This window comes from Coregonus lavaretus, assembly GCF_964263955.1.
Source record: "Coregonus lavaretus genome assembly, chromosome: 7".
In the NCBI taxonomy this organism is placed as follows: Eukaryota; Metazoa; Chordata; class Actinopteri; order Salmoniformes; family Salmonidae; genus Coregonus; species Coregonus lavaretus.
In genome coordinates this window covers 8,806,594-8,832,706 of record NC_139994.1, presented here as the reverse complement: position 1 = coordinate 8,832,706, position 26,113 = coordinate 8,806,594, and the positions used below count along the sequence as shown (strand labels likewise).

The 26,113-nt window shown below is 42.7% G+C and overlaps 1 protein-coding gene across 1 annotated transcript in view; it reads left to right on the top strand.

Annotated features, from left to right (window-relative positions):
* LOC311132752 (potassium voltage-gated channel subfamily KQT member 4-like) overlaps window positions 1–26,113 on the top strand; it is a gene marked incomplete at both ends in the record, with an annotated part of 99,125 nt that overhangs the window by 49,071 nt on the left and 23,941 nt on the right. Inside the window, 4 exons of the mRNA XM_084166048.1 lie at window positions 17,630–17,720; window positions 24,418–24,556; window positions 24,937–25,112; window positions 25,739–25,864. Of these exons, the coding sequence (XP_084022174.1) occupies window positions 17,630–17,720; window positions 24,418–24,556; window positions 24,937–25,112; window positions 25,739–25,864 (532 nt within the window). The remainder of the gene's footprint in view (window positions 1–17,629; window positions 17,721–24,417; window positions 24,557–24,936; window positions 25,113–25,738; window positions 25,865–26,113) is intronic.

Below are 26,113 nucleotides of genomic sequence, written 5' to 3'. Positions count from 1 at the left end.
CCGTATGAGTCCAGGGAAATATCTGGGGTGAGATATGTTCAATACACACACCTGATGCGCATGCAACCGTTTATATATATATATAATATAATCAAATACTTGTTCTCCCCACTGTATGTATGTATGTATATATATATATATATATACATACATACATACAGTGGGGAGAACAAGTATTTGATACACTGCCGATTTTGCAGGTTTTCCTACTTACAAAGCATGTAGAGGTCTGTCATTTTTATCATAGGTACACTTCAACTGTGAGAGACGGAATCTAAAACAAAAATCCAGAAAATCACATTGTATGATTTTTAAGTAATTAATTAGCATTTTATTGCATGACATAAGTATTTGATACATCAGAAAAGCAGAACTTAATATTTGGTACAGAAACCTTTGTTTGCAATTACAGAGATCATACGTTTCCTGTAGGTCTTGACCAGGTTTGCACACACTGCAGCAGGGATTTTGGCCCACTCCTCCATACAGACCTTCTCCAGATCCTTCAGGTTTTGGGGCTGTCGCTGGGCAATACGGACTTTCAGCTCCCTCCAAAGATGTTCTATTGGGTTCAGGTCTGGAGACTGGCTAGGCCACTCCAGGACCTTGAGATGCTTCTTACGGAGCCACTCCTTAGTTGCCCTGGCTGTGTGTTTCAGGTCGTTGTCATGCTGGAAGACCCAGCCACGACCCATCTTCAATGCTCTTACTGAGGGAAGGAGGTTGTTGGCCAAGATCTCGCGATACATGGCCCCATCCATCCTCCCCTCAATACGATGCAGTCGTCCTGTCCCCTTTGCAGAAAAGCATCCCCAAAGAATGATGTTTCCACCTTCATGCTTCACGGTTGGGATGGTGTTCTTGGGGTTGTACTCATCCTTCTTCTTCCTCCAAACACGGCGAGTGGAGTTTAGACCAAAAAGCTCTATTTTTGTCTCATCAGACCACATGACCTTCTCCCATTCCTCCTCTGGATCATCCAGATGGTCATTGGCAAACTTCAGACGGGCCTGGACGTGCGCTGGCTTGAGCAGGGGGACCTTGCATGCGCTGCAGGATTTTAATCCATGACGGCGTAGTGTGTTACTAATGGTTTTCTTTGAGACTGTGGTCCCAGCTCTCTTCAGGTCATTGACCAGGTCCTGCCGTGTAGTTCTGGGCTGATCCCTCACCTTCCTCATGATCATTGATACCCCACGAGGTGAGATCTTGCATGGAGCCCCAGACCAAGTGTGATTGACCGTCATCTTGAACTTCTTCCATTTTCTAATAATTGCGCCAACAGTTGTTGCCTTCTCACCAAGCTGCTTGCCTATTGTCCTGTAGCCCATCCCAGCCTTGTGCAGGTCTACAATTTTATCCCTGATGTCCTTACACAGCTCTCTGGTCTTGACCATTGTGGAGAGGTTGGAGTCTGTTTGATTGAGTGTGTGGACAGGTGTCTTTTATACAGGGAACGAGTTCAAACATGTGCAGTTAATACAGGTAATGAGTGGAGAACAGGAGGGCTTCTTAAAGAAAAACTAACAGGTCTGTGAGAGCCGGAATTCTTAATGGTTGGTAGGTGATCAAATACTTATGTCATGCAATAAAATGCAAATTAATTACTTAAAAATCATACAATGTGATTTTCTGGATCTTTGGATTCCGTCTCTCACAGTTGAAGTGTACATATGATAAAAATTACAGACCTCTACATGCTTTGTAAGTAGGAAAACCTGCAAAATCGGCAGTGTATCAAATACTTGTTCTCCCCACTGTGTGTGTGTGTGTGTGTGTGTGTATATATATATATATATATATATATAATTTGTTGAATATTCTAACTGGAAAGGGTGTGTCAACATGCTGACATATCTACGCCTTTATACTTAGGCATGAAAGAATCCACATATTTTCAGAAATGTATCATATCTGTAGTCATTACCTGATCATTTATGTATCCGTATATAAAAAATAAACATAATTTCAATAGATATCCTTATATGATATGTAATATTCATCCTCGTTTGTCTGATCGAAAATGGGCTACAGTTGAAGTCAGAAGTTTACATACACCATAGCCAAATACATTTAAACTCAGTTTTTCACAATTCCTGACATTTAATCCTAGTAAAAATTATCAGTCTTAGGTCAGTTAGGATCACCACTTTATTTTAAGAATGTGAAATGTTAGAATAATATTAGAGAATTATTTATTTCAGCTTTTATTTCTTTCATCACATTCCCAGTGGGTCAGAAGTTTACATACACTCAATTAGTATTTGGTAGCATTGCCTTTAAATTGTTTAACTTGGGTCAAACGTTTCAGGTAGCCTTCCACAAGCTTCCTACAATAAGTTGGGTGAATTTTGGCCCATTCCTCCTGACAGAGCTGGTGTAACTGAGTCAGGTTTGTAGGCCTCCTTGCTCGCACACGCCGTTTCAGTTCTGCCCACACATTTTCTATAGGATTGAGGTCAGGGCTTTGTGATGGCCACTCCAATACCTTGACTTTGTTGTCCTTAAGCCATTTTGCCACAACTTTGGTAGTATGCTTGGGGTCATTGTCCATTTGGAAGACCCATTTGCGACCAAGCTTTAACTTCCTGACTGATGTCTTGAGATGTTGCTTCAATATATCCACATAATTTTCCTTCCTCATGATGCCATCTATTTTGTGAAGTGCACCAGTCCCTCCTGCAGCAAAGCACCCCCACAGCATGATGCTGCCACCCCAGTGCTTCATGGTTGGGATGGTGTTCTTCGGCTTGCAAGCCATCCACTTTTTCCTCCAAACATAACGATGGTCATTATGGACAAACAGTTAAATTTTTGTTTCATCAGACCAGAGGACATTTCTCCAAAAAGTACGATCTTTGTCCCCATGTGCAGTTGCAAACCGTAGTCTGGCTTTTTTATAGCGGTTTTGGAGCAGTGGCTTCTTCCTTGCTGAGCGGCCTTTCAGGTTATGTCGGTATAGGACTCGTTTTACTGTGGATATAGATACTTTTGTACCTGTTTCCTCCAGCATCTTCACAAGGTCCTTTGCTGTTGTTCTGGGATTGATTTGCACTTTTCGCACCAAAGTACGTTCATCTCTAGGAGACAGAACGCGTCTCCTTCCTGAGCGGTATGACAGCTGCGTGGTCCCATGGTGTTTATACTTGCGTACTATTGTTTGTACAGATGAACGTGGTACCTTCAGGCATTTTGGAAATTGCTCCCAAGGATGAACCAGACTTGTGGAGGTCTACAATTTTTTTTCTGAGGTCTTGGCTGATTTCTTTTGATTTTCCCATGATGTCAAGCAAAGAGGCACTGTGTTTGAATGTAGGCCTTGAAATACATCCACAGGTACACCTCCAATTGACTCAAATGATGTCAATTAGCCTATCAGAAGCTTCTAAAGCGATGACACATTTTCTGGAATTTTCCAAGCTGTTTAAAGGCACAGTCAACTTAGTGTATGTAAACTTCTGACCCACTGGAATTGTGATACAGTGAATTATAAGTGAAATAATCTGTCTGTAAACAATTGTTGGAAAAATTACTTGTCATGCACAAAACTATAGTTTGTTAACAAGAAATTTGTGGAGTGGTTGAAAAATGAGTTTTAATGAGTCCAACCTAAGTGTATGTAAACTTCCGACTTCAACTGGAAATCATTCTCATGAAATGTCCAGCGGCCAAATTATTTTACCTGTTCAGCCGCTGAAAATCATTGTGCTTCTTCACATGAGGGTGACTTATCTGAGCATGCATTTGCAACATATTCAGTAGTAGGCTATACAAGGCACGGAAAGGTGAACATCGTCATATTTAATCCAAGTTGCTGTTTCCAAAGCAGATCTCTGCTATTTCTGTTTAGAAAATGCAGCATAAAAAATCCAAAGGTCCAATCACGTTTTCTGTAAAGATGCAAACGTAGGCCAATCGTGGCTAAAAATGTATTTTATTTATTTAACAGAAAATAAAAGTTGCACACCCTCAATACCCCTGCCTGCCCTGTTTGTTATGGATGATGGATGCAGGTTGGGTCGTCAGCAGCGGTCCCTCGCAGTCCAGACCAACATGGTGGATAGTGTTGGTTTGTGATCCAATCCAAACTGTCAATGCATAAATCATGAATCAAAATTGTGTCGATATTGCAAGAAAATACAGTGCTGCCTAGCTAAATAGGATGACTAAAGACAGTCCAGTATGTGGAGCACAGAGATAACATTGTCTGGCTGCTACTGCCTGAGATGATGACTTTAAGGAATTAAAAATAATAGTCATCAAATAAAAACTTGTATTACTACTTAGTAATTTCCTATAGTTCTATTGATGTCTACCCAATGTGGACCTGACAGAGACAATGGAATATTTTGAATGTTTTGACAATTGAATGTTCACTATTTTTGGCTTTTGGAATTTCCATTAAAAAGCTCAAATAATTGTTACGTCTTATTTCGTAATGCATTTTAATGAAAATGAATTACAAAATAAATAATGAAAACCGTGATTCATTTTTGATTATAAACTGGGTTGTTCGAGCCCTGGATGCTGATTGGTTGACCACGGGTATGACAAAGCATTTATTTTTACTGCTCTAATTACGTTGGTAACCAGTTTATAATAGCAATAAGGCACCTCTGGGATTGTGGTATATGGCCAATATACCACGGCTAAGGGCTGTATCCAGGCACTCCGCGTTGCGTCGTGCTTAAAGAACAACCCTTAGCCTTGGTATATTGGCCATATACCACACCCCCTTGGGCCTTATTGCTTAAATAATCGAACCGAAACCGAACCGATCTCAAAAAGCACTAATCGCTCAGCACTACAGTGTCATAATACTGTAATAACATAACAATTACCTGTCATCACCTGTTATGACTGTTTCACTTTATTTCATTATTACGTTCCTATACTATGAAGGCCTCAGGATTCAAGTAAAGTGCATTTTTTATTGCACTTGCTGTATGCATTTTCAGGAAAACATTTGTCGTAGGCCGGGGGCACTTATCAACAAAAGGCCCATCCTAACTTCCATTAAAAGCCTTCTTCCCTGTATTGTAATGTACATCTCTACACTGTATGCACATCATTAGTCCAATGGGGAGCTAGTGTTTCATATAAAGGCTGTGCGACAGATTGTACCTTGCACTTACTGAACATACTGAGAGCTGTGAATTAATACCTGAAAAGTAATGTAGCTCAGTAAGGCTTCAAACCAAAATGGCACACTATTCCCTATATAGTGCACTATTTTTAATAAGAGCCCTATGGGACCTTGTCAAAAGTAGTGCGTTATAAAGGGAATAAGGTGCCATTTGGGACACAGTCTCATATGTTTCCTACTGTGGCTCCAAATGAAAGAGGCCTATTCTGGCTGTTTATTTTGACCAGGCTGTGTTTTCTGGCTGTTTATTTTGACCAAGCTGTGTTTTCTGGCTGTTTATTTTGACCAAGCTGTGTTTTCTGGCTGTTTATTTTGAACAGGCTGTGTTTTCTGGCTGTTTATTTTGACCAAGCTGTGTTTTCTGGCTGTTTATTTTGACCAAGCTGTGTTTTCTGGCTGTTTATTTTGAACAGGCTGTGTTTTCTGGTTGTTTATTTGGACCAGGCTGTATTTTTGTGTAGCCAGACAGAGCGGGACAGTCTGTTTACAACTAGCTGGACTTTCAAAGAAACTTCAAATATACACAAGTCACCAGCACTGTTGGATTTGAAGACATGTTTCCTTGTAGAGAGCCAAAGGGTGTTGGAGAAGTCTCTTGTTTTTTTAGGAAGAAACAGTGCTCAAACCAACCTAGAGTTGAGGTGTAGCTGAAAGGCAAGATTTGCATTGTTTTGTTTTCAGATCATATGGTGAATCAATATGAATACAGTATATATAAGCAACTGGCTAATGTTTATTCTACCAGACATTTATCCCATAGTGTATCTGTAGCTTGTCATCCCATTTAGGATGGTTTGGTTTGTGTCCCGTAGTGGGGTGTCAGATGGCAAAAAAAAATCCTGCTGTTCAGGATGTCTCCATTCACCCCCAAGCTCGTTGGCAGAGGGTCACACAGGGTGACTGATCCGATGACCAGTCCTACAGTAGGTCTTTGAGAGAGAGACTCACTCACTCACTCACTCACTCTTATCCAATGGGCTTTGATAAGGAGACGAGGAGAGCGGATCCAAGGAGTATGCGTTGTGGCTAAAACTGTTCCCTCAGCAGAAATTTTGAAATGCGACCTCGCGCGCATGGACTATATATAATTTGTTTTTGTCATCCTTTTTCTGACCTCCAGGATTTTGGGGCAACGAACAACTAAGCAGATTTTGGTGGATTTCTGCCCCAATGTTTCCAGTTAGTTGCTGATGTAAAGGGGTGTTGTCTTTCAGACCAGCAATGTAACTCAGGCTGAAGAGTGTTTTAACGATGCATCATAAAAATAATGGCCAAAGATGGCACGCCCGTTTCCCAAAACACCACGCAGTGCACTCGTTACAAAGGGAAACTTAACTGTGTTGTTACAGGAGCTGTCCCATGCTGAAAAGTATTCCAGAATATAGGCTAAAGAGCTCGCTGTAGCTCTTAAATGAGTTATGGCTATTCAAAGTCTTCTTTATTTTTACACAATACAGTGCTCCCTTCAAGAGAATACATTTTCTGTAGCCTATTATGTATTTAAGTATTTGTATTATATGTTTGCCATGTGTTATGTATTCTTAGTGTTTTCTCGTGCTGTTTTGTATGTAATGTTTTTTTTTTTCAGTTTGTGTAAACTGTGAGCAAGAATGAATAAAGCCAAAGTCAGTCGCTTGTTCCCTTGTTCGCTATAAAAAATACAGGTGCAGCTCAATAAATTAGAATATTGTGGAAAAGTTAAGTAATTTCAATAATTCAATTGACAAAGTGAAACTCATACATCGTGGATTAATTACACAAAATATGAAATAGTTCAAGCCTGTATTTGTTTTAATCTTGATGATTACGGCTTACAGCTCATGAAAACCCCAAATTCAGTATCTCAGAAAAAAGACCAGTGACAAAATGAAATGTAATACAGACATGTCGGCCTTCTGAAAAGTATGTTATTGTACATGCAGTCAGTACTTGGTTGGGGCTCCTTTTGCATGAATCACTGCATCTATGCGGTGTGGCATGGAGTCGATCAGCCTGTGGCACTGCTGAGGTGTTCTGGAAGCCCAGGTTGCTTCGATAGCGGCCTTCAGCTCGTCTGCATTGTTGGGTCTCGTGTCTCTCTTCTTCCTGTTGACAATACCCCATAAATTCTCTATGGGGTTCAGATCAGGCGAGTTTGCTGGCCAATCAAGCACAGTAATCCCATGGTCATTGAACCAGGTATTGGTACCTTTGGCAGTGTGGGCAGGTGCCAAGTCCTGCTGGAAAATGAAATCAGCATCTCCATAAAGCTTGTCAGCAGAAGGAAGCATGAAGCCTTGGTTTCTTGCATGTAAATATCAGAAGTCTACTTCCTAAGTTTGAGTTATTCACTGCGTTAGCACACTCCGCCAACCCTGATGTTCTAGCAGTGTCTGAATCCTGGCTTAGGAAAGCCACCAAAAATTCTGAAATTTCCATCCCCAACTATAACATTTTTCGTCTAGATAGAACTGCCAAAGGGGGTGGAGTTGCAATCTACTGTAGAGAGAGCCTGCAGAGCTCTATCATACTATCCAGGTCTGTGCCCAAACAGTTTGAGCTTCTACTTCTAAAAATCCACCTTTCCAGAAATAAGTCTCTCACTGTTGCCGCTTGCTACAGACCCCCCTCAGCCCCCAGCTGTGCCCTGGACACCATATGTGAATTGATTGCCCCCCATTTATCCTCAGAGTTCGTACTGCTTGGTGACCTAAATTGGGATATGCTTAACACCCCGGCCATCCTACAATCCAAACTAGATGCCCTCAATCTCACACAAATGATCAAGGAACCTACCAGGTACAACCCTAAATCCGTAAACATGGGTACCCTCATCCTGACTAACTTACCCTCTAAATACACCTCCGCTGTCTTCAACCAGGATCTCAGCGATCACTGCCTTATTGCCTGCGTCCGTAACGGGTCCGCGGTCAAACGACCACCCCTCATCACTGTCAAACGCTCCCTAAAACACTTTAGCGAGCAGGCTTTCCTAATTGACCTGGCCCAGGTATCCTGGATGGATATAGATCTCATTCTGTCAGTAGAGGATGCCTGGTTGTTCTTTAAAAGTAATTTCCTCTCAATCTTAAATAAACATGCCCCATTCAAAAAATACAGAACTAAGAACAGATATAGCCCCTGGTTCTCCTCAGACTTGACTGCCCTTGACCAGCACAAAAACATCCTGTGGCATACTGCATTAGCATCAAATAGCCCCCGCGATATGCAACTTTTCAGGGAAGTTAGGAACCAATATACACAAGCAGTCAGGAAAGCAAAGGCTAACTTTTTCAAACAGAAATTTGCATCCTGTAGCACTAACTCCAAAAAGTTTTGGGACACTGTAAAGTCCATGGAGAATAAGAGCACTTCCTCCCAGCTGCCCACTGCACTGAGGCTAGGAAACACTATCACCACCGATAAATCTACAATAATCGAGAATTTCAACAAGCATTTTGCTACGGCTGGCCATGCTTTCCACCTGGCTACCACTACCCCGGCCACCAACTCTGCACCCTCCGCTGCAACTTGCCCATGCCCCCCCCGCTTCTCCTTCACACAAATTCAGACAGCTGATGTTCTGAAAGAGCTGCAAAATCTGGACCCCTACAAATCAGCTGGGCTAGACAATCTGGAACCTTTCTTTCTAAAACTAGCCGCCGAAATTGTCGCAACCCCTATTACTAGCCTGTTCAACCTCTCTTTCGTAACGTCTGAGATCCCCAGAGATTGGAAAGCTGCCGCGGTCATCCCCCTCTTCAAAGGGGGTGACACTCTAGATCCAAACTGTTACAGACCTATATCCATCCAGCCCTCCCTTTCGAAAGTTTTTGAAAGCCAAGTTAACAAACAGATCACCGACCATTTCGAATCCCACCGTACCTTCTCCGCTATGCAATCTGGTTTCCGAGCTGGTCATGGGTGCACTTCAGCCACGCTCAAGGTCCTAAACGATATTATAACCGCAATCGATAATAGACAGTACTGTGCAGCCGTCTTCATCGACCTGGCCAAGGCTTTCGACTCTGTCAACCACCGCATTCTTATTGGCAGACTAAATAGCCTTGGTTTTTCAAATGACTGCCTCGCCTGGTTCACCAACTACTTCTCAGATAGAGTTCAATGTGTCAAATCGGAGGGCCTGTTGTCTGGACCTATGGCAGTCTCTATGGGGGTGCCACAGGTTTCAATTCTTGGGCCGACTCTTTTCTCCGTGTATATCAATGATGTCGCTCTTGCTGCTGGTGACTCTCAGATCCACCTCTACGCAGACAACACCATTTTGTATACATCTGGCCCTTCATTGGACACTGTGTTAACAAACCTCCAAACAAGCTTCAATGCCATACAACACTCCTTCAGTAGCCTCCAACTGCTCTTAAACACTAGTAAAACTAAATGCATGCTCTTCAATCGAACGCTGCTGGCACCCGCCCACCCGACTAGAATCACCACTCTCGACGGGTCTGACCTAGAGTATGTGGACAACTACAAATACCTAGGTGTCTGGTTAGACTGTAAATTCAACTTCCAGACTCACATTAAGAATCTCCAATCCAAAGTTAAATCTAGAATCGGCTTCCTATTTCGCAACAAAGCCTCCTTCACTCATGCTGCCAAACATGTCCTCGTAAAACTGACTATCCTACCGATCCTTGACTTCGGCGATGTCATTTACAAAATAGCCTCCAACACTCTACTCAGCAAATTGGATGTAGTCTATCACAGTGCCATCCGTTTTGTCTCCAAAGCCCCATACACTACCCACCACTGTGACCTGTACGCTCTTGTTGGCTGGTCCTCACTACATGTTCGTCATCAAACCCACTGGCTCCAGGCCATCTATAAATCACTGCTAGGCAAATCCCCGCCTTATCTTAGTTCATTGGTCACCATAGCAGCACCCACCCGTAGTCTGCGCTCCAGCAGGTATATCTCACTGGTCATTCCCAAAGCCAACACCTCCTTTGGCCGCCATTCCTTCCAGTTCTCTGCTGCCAATGACTGGAACGAATTGCAAAAATCTCTGAAGCTGGAGACTCTTATCTCCCTCACTAACTTTAAGCATCAGTTGTCAGAGCACCTTACCGATCACTGCACCTGTACACAGCCCATCTGAAATTAGCCCACCCAACTACCTCATCCCTATATTGTTATTTATTTTGCTCTTTTGCACCCCAGTATCTCTATTTGCACATAATCTCTTGCACATCTAGCATTCCAGTGTTAATACTAATTGTAATTATTTTGCACTATAGCCTATTTATTGCCTTACCTCCATAACTTGCTACATTTGCACACACTGTATATATATTTTCTGTTGTATTTTTTGACTTTGTTTTTTTACCCCATATGTAACTCTGTGTTGTTGTTTTTATCGCACTGCTTTGCTTTATCTTGGCCAGGTCGCAGTTGTAAATGAGAACTTGTTCTCAACTGGCTTACCTGGTTAAATAAAGGTGAAATAAAATAAAAGTAAAAAAGTGCTCTAACATTTCCTGGTAGACGGCTGAGTTGACTTTGGACTTGATGAAACACATTGGACCAACACCAGAAGATGACATGGCTCCCCAAATCATCACTGACTGTGGAAACTTCACACTGGACTTCAAGCAACTTGGATTCTGTGCCTTTCCACTCTTCCTCCAGACTCTGGGACCTTGATTGCCAAATTAAATGCAAAATGTACTTCCATCTGAAAAGAGGACTTTGGACCACTGAGCGACAGACCAGTTATTTTTCTCCTTAGCCTAGGTAAGACGCCTCTGACATTGCCTCTGGTTCAGGAGTGGCTTGACACGAGGAATGCAGTTGTAGCCCATTTCCTAGATAAGTCTGTGCGTGGTGGCTCTTGATGCACTGACTCCTGTCTCAGTCCACTCCTTGTGAAGCTCCCCCACATTTTTGAATGGCCTTTGCTTGACAATCCTCTCAAGGCTCCGGTTATCCCTGTTGCTTGTGCACCTTTTCCTACCACACTTCTTCCTTCCACTCGACTTTCTATGAATATGCTTGGATACAGCACTCTGTGAACAGCCAGCTTCTTTAGCAATGATCTCTTGAGGCTTTCCCTCCTTGTGGAGGGTGTTGATGACTGTCTTCTGCACAACTGTCAAGTCAGCAGTCTTCCCCATGATTGTGAAGCCTACTGAACTGGACTGAGAGGCCATTTAAAGGCTCAGGAAACCTTTGCAGGTGTTTTGAGTTAGTTAGCTGATTAGATTGTGACACCTTGAGTCTACAATATTGAACTTTTTCACAATATTCTAATTTTCTGAGATACTGAATTTGGGGTTTTCATGAGCTGTAAGCCGTAATCATCAAGATTAAAACAAATACAGCCTTGAACGATTTCACTTTTTGTGTAATTAATCCATGATATACAGTGGGGAAAAAAGTATTTAGTCAGCCACCAATTGTGCAAGTTCTCCCACTTAAAAAGATGAGAGAGGCCTGTAATTTTCATCATAGGTACACGTAAACTATGACAGACAAATTGAGAATGTTTTTCTCCAGAAAATCACATTGTAGGATTTTTAATGAATTTGTTTGCAAATTATGGTGGAAAATAAGTATTTAGTCACCTACAAACAAGCAAGATTTCTGGCTCTCACAGACCTGTAACTTCTTCTTTAAGAGGCTCCTCTGTCCTCCACTCGTTACCTGTATTAATGGCACCTGTTTGAACTTGTTATCAGTATAAAAGACACCTGTCCACAACCTCAAACAGTCACACTCCAAACTCCACTATGGCCAAGACCAAAGAGCTGTCAAAGGACACCAGAAACAAAATTGTAGACCTGCACCAGGCTGGGAAGACTGAATCTGCAATAGGTAAGCAGCTTGGTTTGAAGAAATCAACTGTGGGAGCAATTATTAGGAAATGGAAGACATACAAGACCACTGATAATCTCCCTCGATCTGGGGATCCACGCAAGATCTCACCCCGTGGGGTCAAAATGATCACAAGAACGGTGAGCAAAAATCCCAGAACCACACAGGGGGACCTAGTGAATGACCTGCAGAGAGCTGGGACCAAAGTAACAAAGCCTACCATCAGTAACACACTATGCCGCCAGGGACTCAAATCCTGCAGACGTGTCCCCCTGCTTAAGCCAGTACATGTCCAGGCCCGTCTGAAGTTTGCTAGAGTGCATTTGGATGATCCAGAAGAGGATTGGGAGAATGTCATATGGTCAGATGAAACCAAAATATAAGTTTTTGGTAAAAACTCAACTCGTCGTGTTTGGAGGACAAAGAATGCTGAGTTGCATCCAAAGAACACCATACCTACTGTGAAGCATGGGGGTGGAAACATCATGCTTTGGGGCTGTTTTTCTGCAAAGGGACCAGGACGACTGATCCGTGTAAAGGAAAGAATGAATGGGGCCATGTATCGTGAGATTTTGAGTGAAAACCTCCTTCCATCAGCAAGGGCATTGAAGATGAAACGTGGCTGGGTCTTTCAGCATGACAATGATCCCAAACACACCGCCCGGGCAACGAAGGAGTGGCTTCGTAAGAAGCATTTCAAGGTCCTGGAGTGGCCTAGCCAGTCTCCAGATCTCAACCCCATAGAAAATCTTTGGAAGGAGTTGAAAGTCCGTGTTGCCCAGCGACAGCCCCAAAACATCACTGCTCTAGAGGAGATCTGCATGGAGGAATGGGCCAAAATACCAGCAACAGTGTGTGAAAACCTTGTGAAGACTTACAGAAAACGTTTGACCTGTGTCATTGCCAACAAAGGGTATATAACAAAGTATTGAGAAACTTTTGTTATTGACCAAATACTTATTTTCCACCATAATTTGCAAATAAATTCATAAAAAATCCTACAATGTGATTTTCTGGAAAAATAATTCTCATTTTGTCTGTCATAGTTGACGTGTACCTATGATGAAAATTACAGGCCTCTCTCATCTTTTTAAGTGGGAGAACTTGCACAATTGGTGGCTGACTAAATACTTTTTTCCCCCATTGTATATGAGTTTCACTTTGTCAATTGAATTATTGAAATTACTTAACTTTTCCACAATATTCCAATTTATTGAGCTGCACCTGTATAAACGTGACATAAAAATAGGATATGATGACAAAGGTTTTCGTAAATGCTCAACAAGTCGTTGTAGCTTAATGGCAGGCAGGAATTGAGCTTCAAGTAAGCCTACAGATGTTCTACAGTTAAATAATTAAACAACTAAAATAATTAAACATATGTTGACCTTTAGGTTATTGGTTAGGCTACAGTGAAATGCATGAGCTTTTAGATATAGGCCTAATAAATAGGAATATGGAAGCGGAGGAAATGTAGACTAATGGCTGAATATTAGGTGGGTCTATCGATTACACATACATGAAAGTGATGTCAATATTTCACCAAATTATAAAATAGCTAGATTATTATAACATTGCAAACTGTTTAGGCTATTTATATTAAGCTTTGAAGTTTTCTGCGGTCAGCAGAGAGACAGATTAACATCTTCATTCTATGTTTAGCGTAGATGTTCTGTGAGGGAAGTGACGTGGGAGGGCAAACGGTGATCTAATGATGCACTTAGATGTTCTACTAGTGGTCTGAGGCAGGCGTTAGATTACGAGCGATTTCAAGTGCAATGTTACTAAAGACTGTTTTGGGAATTGATTCGGGAAATTTAAAGCTGAGATATGTAACTTTTTGGTCAACCCGACCAAATTCACTTAGGAATGTGTTATAGATCTCATTGAAAGCAAGTCTAAGAAGCAGTAGATATGTTCTATGTGCGCTCTTTCTATGTTTCCCGTTAAGTAACATTTTTGTGTCTTTTACTTTCGGTTTTGTACACCAGCGTCAAACGGCAGAAAATACAATATTTTTGGTTATGAAGGAGATATTTCACTGCGGTTTAGATGGTACAATGATTCTCTACACTATACTTGCTTGTTTTGTCACATAAACTGAAATTAGGGGAACTATTACAATCTTAGCAACCAGGTAATGGCAGCGCGATTTCTGCATAGTGCATCTTTTAAAATGCTCTTAAGAAGTTTCTAAAGATAAACTTAGCCTTAAGTGGGCCCTGGTGTCCAGTTCTCAGATCTGTTTCATTTAATGATTATAATATAACCCCTGCAGACTGGGGTCGTGTTCATTAGGGCACACCATAGCAATACATTTTGCAGTGGAAAACATAAACAAGTGTTCTTCACTCTGCAAGTTCAGCTAGTTCCTCCCTTTTTAAGTCTGTTTTCTTCCGTTTTTAGGAGGTTCTTATGATCAAGCAAATGTACTCTCTCCGTTTTGCTTTGTGAGTTACTTAATGACAATTGAAGGAAGAAGTGGCCAGAGAGTAATATGAGATAGTAATGTTGTTTATTGGATGAGTGCTACGCCCAAGCGGCACAGTGGTGGCTGCTGTTGCGACATGGGGCAGGCATGTGGCTTGTGGTTTGACGCTCTAGAATAACATGTGGTATGAGGCTTTGCACCCACCGGATCATATCCACAAGAAGTTATCAACTTTTGAATTGCGTCCTATTAATCGATTCTCAGAAGTGTTTGATCAAGCGAGGCACGCAGGCACACACAGCAATAGTAGTCTGTTTATTCATTCATACTCAGACATTAAGCTCTGCCCACGCCTCTGGTTACACTGTCAAACTCTGTCTGGAAAACAACTATAATGCAGCAAAAACAAAAACACATAAAACACATTTAAACACTACTGTGTTGTCGCGTAAAACAACAACACAGTATGGAAAGTCACTCCGAGTCCTCAGATGAAGAGGTCACTCCTTCACTGTGTTAATGTGCTGTGCTTTCTGGTTAGTCAGTCAGTTTGTTGTTCTGAGATTAAATCTTTATTTCAAGTGGTTCTAGATTTTAGGGACTGACTGGATTTCTTTAGATCTGTAGACATTTGTCTATTTTCCAATCCTTGCTTATGTGCCCTATTGGTACAATATAACCCAGGGGTGGAGGTGGACAATACTCTATTAAAACAATATTACCCAGGGGTGGACGTTGACAATACTCTATTAAAACAATAAAACCTAGTATCAGTTTAGCCTTTTAGATCACAATGAATAAGATTACATTGACGGGGAGGGTGCAGATCCTAGATCAGAACTCCTCTGAGATGCCTGATACATATGGCCGCTGGTGTATTCCCTCCCTGGTTGACATATTGCTCCCTACTGACCATCTGAACTGACCGGAGGATCTGTCATATCTCTATGACATACAGTATCAGTCAACAGTTTGGACACACCTACTCATTCAAGGGTTTTTCTTTAGTTTTACTATTTTCTACATTGTATGAAATAACACATGGAATCATGTAGTAACCAAAAAAGTGTTAAACAAATCAAAATATATTTTATATTTGAGATTCTTCAAATAGCCACCTTTTGCCTTGATGACAGCTTTGCACACTTTTGGCATTGCCACATATAATGAATACAGTGGAAATCTTACTCACCAACATTATAAAGTCATTTATAGAATCAAATCAATCATTTTATTTGCCACATGCGCTGAATACAACAGGTGTAGACATTACAGTGAAATGCTTACTTACAAGCCCTTAACCAACAATGCAGTTTTGTAAAGAAAAAGTATTTTAAAAGTTTTTAAAAACTAAGGAAGAAGTTATCAACTTTTGAATTACGTCCTATTCATTGAGGTAATATATACATGTAGGTAGAGTTAAAGTGACTATGCATAAATAATAAACAGAGTAGCAGCAGCGTAAACAAGGGGGATGGGGTGTGGTGGGGGGGCAGTGCAAATTAGTCCGGGTAGCCATGATTAGCTGTTCAGGAGTCTTATGGCTTGGGGGTAGAAGCTGTTGAGAAGCCTTTTGGACCTAGACTTGGCGCTCCGGTAGCGCTTACCATGCGGTAGCAGAGAGAACAGTCTATGACTAGGGTGGCTGGAGTCTTTGACAATTTTTAGGGCCTTCCTCTGACACCGCCTGGTATAGACGTCCTGAATGTCAGGAAGCTTGGCCCCAGTGATGTACTGGGCCGTACGCACTACCCTCTGTAGTGCCTTGCGGTCAGAGGCCGAGCAGTTGCCATACCAGGTGGTGATGCAACCAGTCAGGATGCTCTCGATGGTGCAGCTGTATAACTTTTTGAGGATCTGAGGACCCATGCCAAATATTTTCAGTCTCCTGAGGGGGAATAGGCTTTGTCGTGCCCTCTTCATGACTGTCTTGGTGTGTTTGGACCATGATAGTTTGTTGGTGATGTGGACACCAAGGAACTTGAAGCTCTCAACCTGTTCCACTACAGCCCCGTCGATGAGAATGGGGGCATGCTCAGTCGTCTTTTTATTCCTGTAGTCCATAATCATGTCCTTTGTCTTGATCACGTTGAGGGAGAGGTTGTTATCCTGGCACCACACGGCCAGGTCTCTGACCTCCTCCCTATAGGCTGTCTCATCGTTGTTGGTGATCAGGCCTACCACTGTTGTGTCGTCGGCAAACTTAATGATGGTGTTGGAGTCGTGCCTGGCCATGCAGTCATGGGTGAACATGGAGTACAGGAGGGGACTGAGCACTCTTTGTCTAAAGTCACTCTTTGTCATTCATTGCAGTGTTTCCATCACCCTTGTTGTCCAACAGACCAAACATTATCACAGTTATGGCTTTGCTGGCTCACATTCCTTTAAACACTATCCAGTGTGATTATCATTCCTTCAGTGATGAACCATCCATATCCACTCAGTGTGATTGCTCCATTCAAAAGTAGTTTATCTTTGTGGTTAGACTGTGGTTGTCGTAATAGGGGGTTTTAGTGGTCATGGCCTTCGTTAGCTCTCACCAGAGATTAGGGAGAATGTTTGTGAAAGCGAGAGAGAGGGGGAGTGTGTGTGATGGAGAACGTGTGTGATTGTGAGCTGGAGACTGTTGGGCGTTGTGAGAGGTGTTCTCATACTGTGAGACCTGGCCTCTACCCCAGCAGCATACTGTGAGACCTGGCCTCTACCCCAATAGCAACAGCAGCTGCCACCTGGCTAATCCTACTGTGCTCACATGGACCAGTGTGTGTGATAAGGAGGGAAAGAGAGGGTCAGAGAACCCTCCACTGGGATCACCTGGAATGTAGTTGGGGCAACGGCACCCGGCAATGCTCCAACTCTCAAAGAACACTGGGTGTTCCCAAGTACTGGCATTGTAATCTGTGTCCACTCAGTTTTCAAAACTGGCATGCCAGACATGTTGTGCTGAGTACATCACCATAACTGTAATTATCAAATACATCTACTGTGGTCACAATGCAAGGCTGGATGAATGTGTGACATTCCCACAGAAGTGACCAGTGTCCATTGTTCCGCACACTCACTTTAATAATCTATACTAGAGAAAACCGATTTATATTTTATAGCCATGGTCTGTTTCTCCCTCTCTCAGCATATAAACACTTGTCTGCCTAATCTCTATTTTTGTGTCAGTCCAAGCATTTGGCCATGTCTAGAGTGTATGTTGACCTGTCTCTTTGTCTGTGTGTGTGTTACAGTTTCCTGCTGGTGTTCAGCTGTCTGGTTCTGTCTGTGTTCTCCACCATACCAGACCATCAAAAGATAGCCAACGAAGGCCTCTTCATCCTGGTAAGCCCTCAGCCCCGGTCTCCTCCCCTCCACCATACACCCAGCTCCAGGGGCCAGATGTACCAAGCATCTCAGAGTAGGAGGGCTGATTTGGGATCAGTTTAGCCTTTTGAATAAGATTACATGGGCAGATCAGCACTTCTACTCTGAGAGGCTTGATACATACAGGCTCAGATCATCGATACACTAACTCTCTTTTTGTGATCAACTAACAGTGCAAATTGCCCCTGCCAAGTGCCAACCCACCTCAACACGAGTCTAAATCCAATAATGTGTTAGCCTGAGTACTTGTCTGGTTTTGCTTTCAACATCACTATATCAATGCCTTGTTTAGCAAGACAATGCCAGGTTGGTTAAAGCAGAGGCAGACTGGAACCTAGGTAGGTTGATGATATACTGTTCCAGTGTAAACACTGGTTAACCCACTGAATCTTCCACTCCCTTTATCTACCCTAGAATTGTAAAGGATTTGCTCGTAAGTAGTTTAGGACCAACTATATAAACCATATACTGTAACACAATTTTTCACACCTCGGTTCAAGTACTATTTGAAATCTTTCAAATACTTTGAGCGTTTACTCTAGCCTGCCTGGAGTGCCAGATGGGCGGGGTTTGTAGTTTTGGGACTGTTCTATTGGTTCCATTGCGCCAGGCAAGCTCAATTAAGCTTAGCTAAAGTATTATAAATTATTATCTGGACTGTGTGTGTACTGAATTTGAAGTGTGTTTACACAATCATACCGGGGAAGACCTACAGTGTCTGATTCTGCGTCCCGTCACGCCTGCCGCTGAGTGTGTGTGTTCCGGAGGAACGGCAGTGTAAGACTTGAAATTGAGCTCCGGTGCATCCTGTTCCCATTTATCATCCTTGAGATGTTTCTACAACTTCATTGGTGTCCACCTGTGGTAAATTCAATTGATTGGACATGATTTGGAAAGGGACACACCTGTCTATATAAGGTCCCACAGTTGACAGTGCATGGCAGAGCAAAAACCAAGCCATGAGGTCGAAGGAATTGTCCGTAGAGCTCCGAGACAGGATTGTGACGAAGGCACAGATCTGGGGAAGGGTACCAAACAATTTCTGCAGCATTAAACGTCCCCAAGAACACAGTGGCCTCCATCATTCTTAAATGGAAGAAGTTTGGAGCCACCAAGAGCAGGCCACCCGGCCAAACTGAGCAATCGGGGGAGAAGGGCCTTGGGTCAGGAAGGTGACCAAGAACCCGATGGTCACTCTGACAGAGCTCCAGAGTTCCTGTGTGGAGATGGGAGAACCTTCCAGAAGGACAATCGTCTCTGCAGCACTCCACCAATCAGGCCTTTATGGTAGAGTGGCCAGACGGAAGCCACTCCTCAGTAAAAGACACATGACAGCCCACTTGGAGTTTGCCAGAAGGCACCTAAAGGACTCTCAGACCATGAGAAACAAGATTCTCTTGTCTGATGAAACCAAGATTGAACTCTTTGGCCTGAATGCCAAGCGTCGGTCTGGAGGAAACCTGTTACCATCCCTACGGTGAAGCATGGTGGTGGAAGCATAATGCTGTGGGGATGTTTTTCAGTGGCAGGGACTGGGAGACTAGTCAGGATCGAGGGAAAGATGAAGGGTGCAAAGTACAGAGAGATCCTTGATGAAAACCTGCTCCAGAGCACTCAGGACCTCAGACTGGGGCGAAGGTTCACCTTCCAAAAAGAAAACAACCCTAAGCACACAACCAAGACAACGCAGGAGTGGGTTCGGGACAAGTCTCTGAATTTCCTTGAGTGGCCCAGCCAGAGCCCGTACTTGAACCCGATCTAACATCCTCTGGAGAGACCTGGAAATAGCTGTGCAGAAACGCTCCCCATCCAACCTGACAGAGCTTGAGAGGATCTGCAGAGAAGAATGGGAGAAACTCCCCAAATATAGGTATGCCAAGCTTTTAGCCTCATACCGAAGAAGACTGTAATCACTTCCAAAGGTGCTTCAACAAAGTACTGAGTAAATGGTCTGTATACTTATGTAAATGTGTAATTTCAGTATTTAATTTTGTATACATTTGCTAAAATTTCTAAAAACATATTTTTGCTTTGTCATTATGGGGTATTGTGTGTAGATTGATGAGGAAAAAAAAAAAAAGATTTAATCAATTTTAGAATAAGGCTGTAATGTAATAAAATGTGGAAAAAGACCAGGGGTCCGAATGCTTTCTGAATGCACTGTATAATGATCATATATATAATAAAAAGGCACTGTGTCTGTGTGTGTGTGTGTGTGTGTGTGTGTGTATATACAGTTGAAGTCAGAAGTTTACATACACCTTAGCCAAATACATTGAAACTCAGTTTTTCACAATTCCTGACATTTAATCCTAGTAAAAAATCCCTGTTTTAGGTCAGTTAGGATCACCACATTATTTTAAGAATGTGAAATTTCAGAATAATAGTAGAAAGAATTATTTATTTAAGCTTTTATTTATTTAATCACATTCCCAGTGGGTCAGAAGTTTACATACACTCAATTAGTATTTGGTAGCATTGCCTTTAAATTGTTTAACTTGGGTCAAACGTTTCGGGTAGCCTTCCACAAGCTTCCCACAATAAGTTGGGTGAATTTTGGCCCATTCCTCCTGACAGAGCTGGTGTAACTGAGTCAGGTTTGTAGGCCTCCTTGCTCACACACGCTTTTTCAGTTCTGCCCACAAGTGTTCTATAGGATTGAGGTCAGGGCGTTGTGATGGCCACTCCAATACCTTGACTTTGTTGTCCTTAAGCCATTTTGCCACAACTTTGGAAGTATGCTTGGGGTCATTATCCATTTGGAAGACCCATTTGTGACCAAGCTTTAACTTCCTGACTGATGTCTTGAGATGTTGCTTCAAAATATCCACAGAATTTTCCTTCCTCATGATGCCATCTATTTTGTGAAGTGCACCAGTCCCTCCTGCAGCAAAGCACCCCCACAGCATGATGCTGCCACTATTGTTTGTACAGATGAACGCGGTACCTTCAGGCGTTTGGAAATTGCTCCCAAGGATGAACCAGACTTGTGGAGGTCTACAAATGTTTTTTCTGAGGTCTTGGCTGATTTCTTTTGATTTTGCAATTATGTCAAGCAAAGAGGCACTGACTTTGAATGTAGGCCTTGAGATACATCCACAGGTACACCTCCAATTGACTCAAATTATGTCAATTAGCCTATCAGAAGCTTTTAAAGCCATGACACACTTTCTGGAATTTTTCAAGCTGTTTAAAGGCAGAGTCGACTTAGTGTACAGTGGGGGAAAAAAGTATTTAGTCAGCCACCAATTGTGCAAGTTCTCCCACTTAAAAAGATGAGAGAGGCCTGTAGTTGTCATCATAGGTACACGTCAACTATGACAGACAAAATGAGAATTTTTTTTCCAGAAAATCACATTGTAGGATTTTTTATGAATTTATTTGCAAATTATGGTGGAAAATAAGTATTTGGTCACCTACAAACAAGCAAGATTTCTGGCTCTCACAGACCTGTAACTTCTCATTTAAGAGGCTCCTCTGTCCTCCACTCGTTACTTGTATTAATGGCACCTGTTTGAACTTGTTATCAGTATAAAAGACACCTGTCCACAACCTCAAACAGTCACACTCCAAACTCCACTATGGCCAAGACCAAAGAGCTGTCAAAGGACACCAGAAACAAAATTGTAGACCTGCACCAGGCTGGGAAGACTGAATCTGCAATAGGTAAGCAGCTTGGTTTGAGGAAATCAACTGTGGGAGCAATTATTAGGAAATGGAAGACATACAAGACCACTGATAATCTCCCTCGATCTGGGGCTCCACGCAAGATCTCACCCCGTGGGGTCAAAATGATCACAAGAACGGTGAGCAAAAATCCCAGAACCACAAGGGGGAACCTAGTGAATGACCTGCAGAGAGCTGGGACCAAAGTAACAAAGCCTACCATCAGTAACACACTACGCCGCCAGGGACTCAAATCCTGCAGTGCCAGACGTGTCCCCCTGCTTAAGCCAGTACATGTCCAGGCCCGTCTGAAGTTTGCTAGAGTGCATTTGGATGATCCAGAAGAGGATTGGGAGAATGTCATATGGTCAGATGAAACCAAAATAGAACTCTTTGGTAAAAACTAAACTCGTCGTGTTTGGAGGACAACGAATGCTGAGTTGCATCCAAAGAACACCATACCTACTGTGAAGCATGGGGGTGGAAATATCATGCTTTGGGGCTGTTTTTCTGCAAAGGGACCAGGACGACTGATCCGTGTAAAGGAAAGAATGAATGGAGCCATGTATCGTGAGATTTTGAGTGAAAACCTCCTTCCATCAGCAAGGGCATTGAAGATTAAACGTGGCTGGGTCTTTCAGCATGACAATGATCCCAAACACACCGCCCGGGCAACGAAGGAGTGGCTTTGTAAGAAGCATTTCAAGGTCCTGGACTGGCCTAGCCAGTCTCCAGATCTCAACCCCATAGAAAATCTTTGGAGGGAGTTGAAAGTCCGTGTTGCCCAGCGACAGCCCCAAAACATCACTGCTCTAGAGGAGATCTGCATGGAGGAATGGGCCAAAATACCAGCAACAGTGTGTGAAAACCTTGTGAAGACTTACAGAAAACGTTTGACCTGTGTCATTGCCAACAAAGGGTATATAACAAAGTATTGAGAAACTTATGTTATTGACCAAATACTTATTTTCCATCATAATTTGCAAATAAATTCATAAAAAATCCTACAATGTGATTTTCTGGATTTTTTTTTCCTCATTTTGTCTGTCATAGTTGACGTGTACCTATGATGAAAATTACAGGCCTCTCAACTTTTTAAGTGGGAGTACTTGCACAATTGGTGGCTGACTAAATACTTTTTTTCCCCACTGTATGTAAACTTCTGACCCACTGGAATTGTGATACAGTGAATTATAAGTGAAATAATCTGTGTGTAAACAATTGTTGGAAAAATTACTTGTGTCATGCACAAAGTAGATGTCCTAACCGACTTGCCAAAACTATAGTTTGTTAACAAGAAATTTGTGGAGTGGTTGAAAAATGAGTATATATATATATATATATATATATATATATATATATATATATATATGTATATATATGTATATGTATATGTATGTGTATATATATATATATATGTATATATATGTGTGTGTGTGTGTCTTTTTTATTTCTAATAAATTAGCAAACATTTCTGAACCTGTTTTTGCTTTGTCATTATGGGGTATTGGGTATAGATTGAGGATTTAATTTTTTGTTTGTTTTAGAATAAGGCTGTAACGTAACAAATTATGAATAAAGTCAAGGGGTATGAATACTTTCCGTGGTCAAAAGTTTTGAGAATGACACAAATATTAATTTTCACAAAGTCTGCTGCCTCAGTTTTTATGATGGCAATTTGCATATACTCCACAATGTAATGAAGAGTGATCAGATGAATTGCAATTAATTGCAAAGTCCCTCTTTGCCATGAAAATAAACTTAATCCCAAAAACATTTCCACTGCATTTCAGCCCTGCCACAAAAAGACCAGCTGACATCATGTCTGTGATTCTCTCGTTAACACAGGTGAGAGTGTTGACGAGGACACTCTGTCATGCTGATTGAGTTAGAATAACAGACTGGAAGCTTTAAAAGGAGGGTGGTTCTTGAAATCATTGTTCTTCCTCTGTTAACCATGGTTACCTGCAAGAAAACACATGCCGTCATAATTGCTTTGCACAAAAAGGGCTTCACAGGCAAGGATATTGCTGCTAGTAAGATTGCACCTAAATCAACCATTTATCGGATCATCAAGAACTTCAAGGACAGAGGTTCAATTGTTGTGAAGATGGCTTCAGGGCACCCAAGAAAGTCCAGCAAGCGTCAGGACCGTCTCCTAAAGTTGATGCAGCTGCTGGATTGGGGCACCACCAGTGCAGAGCTTGCTCAGGAATGGCAGCAGTCAGGTGTGAGTGCATCTGCACGCACAGTGAGGCAAAGACTTTTGGAGGATGGCCTGGTTTCAAGAAGGGCAGCGAGGAAGCCACTTCTCTCCAGGAAACACATCAGGGACAGACTGATATTCTGCAAAAGGTACAGGGATTGGACTGCTGAGGACTGGGGTAAAGTAATTTTCTCTGATGAATCCCCTTTCCGATTGTTTGGGGCTTCCGGAAAAAAGCTTGTCCGGAGAAGACAAGGTGAGCGCTACCATCAGTCCTGTGTCATGCCAACAGTAAAGCATCCTGAGACCATTCATGTGTGGGGTTGCTTCTCAGCCAAGGGAGTGGGCTCACTCACAATTTTGCTTAAGAACACAGCCATGAATAAAGAATGGTACACATCCTCCGAGAGCAACTTCTCCCAACCATCCAAGAACAGTTTGGTGACGAACAATGCCTTTTCCAGCATGATGGAGCAACTTGCCATAAGGCAAAAGTGATAACTAAGTGGCTCGGGGAAGAAAACATCGACATTTTGGGTCCATGGTCAGGAAACTCCCCAGACCTTAATCCTCTCTCTGTGTTCTCTCTCTGTCTCCCCCTACAGGAGTTTGATGATCGGGGTGTTCTCTCTCTGTCTCCCCCTACAGGAGTTTGTGATGATCGGGGTGTTCTCTCTCTGTCTCCCCCTACAGGAGTTTGTGATGATCGGGGTGTTCTCTCTCTGTCTCCCCCTACAGGAGTTTGTGATGATCGGGGTGTTCTCTCTCTGTCTCCCCCTACAGGAGTTTGTGATGATCGTGGTGTTTGGTCTGGAATACGTTGTGAGGGTTTGGGCGTCCGGCTGCTGCTGTCGCTACAGAGGATGGCAGGGGAGACTACGCTTCGCCAGAAAACCCTTCTGTGTCATAGGCAAGACACTGTGTGTGTGTGTCTGTTTACCTACAAGAAAATGTGTATGTGCACTTACAATGTGCATTTTGATACATGAGGTTGGTTGATTGATTGCATTTAATTGATGATTAGAAGTAGCAGGCTGCTCCAGCCAGAGACAACATGACATACATTGTTTCCCAAGAGCAATAGCTAATGCATAGTTAATGATCTATTGATATGTGCCTGAGTTTACTGGGACTGAGTGTGTGTACTGGATGTGCAATGTGCATCTCTCTCTTTCTCTCACCCCCCTCTCGCTCTCCTCTCTTTCTCCTTTCTCCCCCTCTACTCTTTCACCCCCCACCCTTTCTCCCCCTCTACTCTTTCACCCCCCCCCCCGCCTTTCTCCCCCCCTCTTCCCTCCATAGACTTCATAGTGTTTGTGGCGTCGTTGGCGGTGATCGCAGCGGGCACCCAGGGGAACATCTTTGCCACCTCTGCCCTGCGCAGCATGCGGTTCCTCCAGATCCTCCGGATGGTACGCATGGACAGACGAGGAGGCACCTGGAAACTACTGGGCTCTGTGGTCTACGCCCACAGCAAGGTGGGCACACACACCAACACACACAGTGGATGATGAAACGACTAGTATTAGTGATATGTGGTCAAAGGAAAATGAGGGTGGGAGTTAGACTTTATGACCACCACAAGACACCCACATATACTGTACACATACTGAAAGGTTGGGGTCACTGACCTCAAACTATATCCCCCTTAGACTGGTAATTAGGCTGAACTCTGAAAAAGTAACAGCCAAATACACCACACACACACACACACACACACACACACACACACACGGTGATGTCAGGTGATGATGATTATAGTGTTGTCCATTGATGATGATGATGATTTAGTTTTTTCAGGTGATGTTGATGATTATAGTGTTGTCAGGTGGTGATGATTATAGTGTTTTCAGGTGATGGTTATTATTGTATTGTCAGGTGATGATTATAGTGTTTTCAGGTGATGATGATGATTATAGTATTGTCAGATGATGATGATTATAGTATTGTCAGGTGATGAGATGATGATGATGATTGTAGTGTTGTCAGGTGATGATGATGGGTTTGCTCTTTAATGTTTGGCATATATTGATTGATGTTAATTGATTATGGTTTTGATGATATTATGATAATAACTACCCCCCTCCCCCTTTCTCTGTCTCAGGAGCTCATTACAGCGTGGTACATTGGTTTCCTGGTCCTGATCTTTGCCTCCTTCCTGGTTTACCTGGCAGAGAAGGACGTCAACACAGAGTTCAACACCTACGCAGACTCCCTCTGGTGGGGAACGGTCAGTACCACATACTCACTCACTCTCTCACTCACTCACACACACACACACACACACACACACACACACACACACACACACACACACGAAAGATGGCGTTGCAGTGGATAGCAGCCTGCTATTGTTGGAAAAGGACCCGTACGCATTTCAGTTAGTCTACACCTGTTGTTTACGAAGCATGTGACAAATAACATTTGATTTGATTTGACACACAGAGACCCACTGACTTGGGTATGAAATTCCCTTACT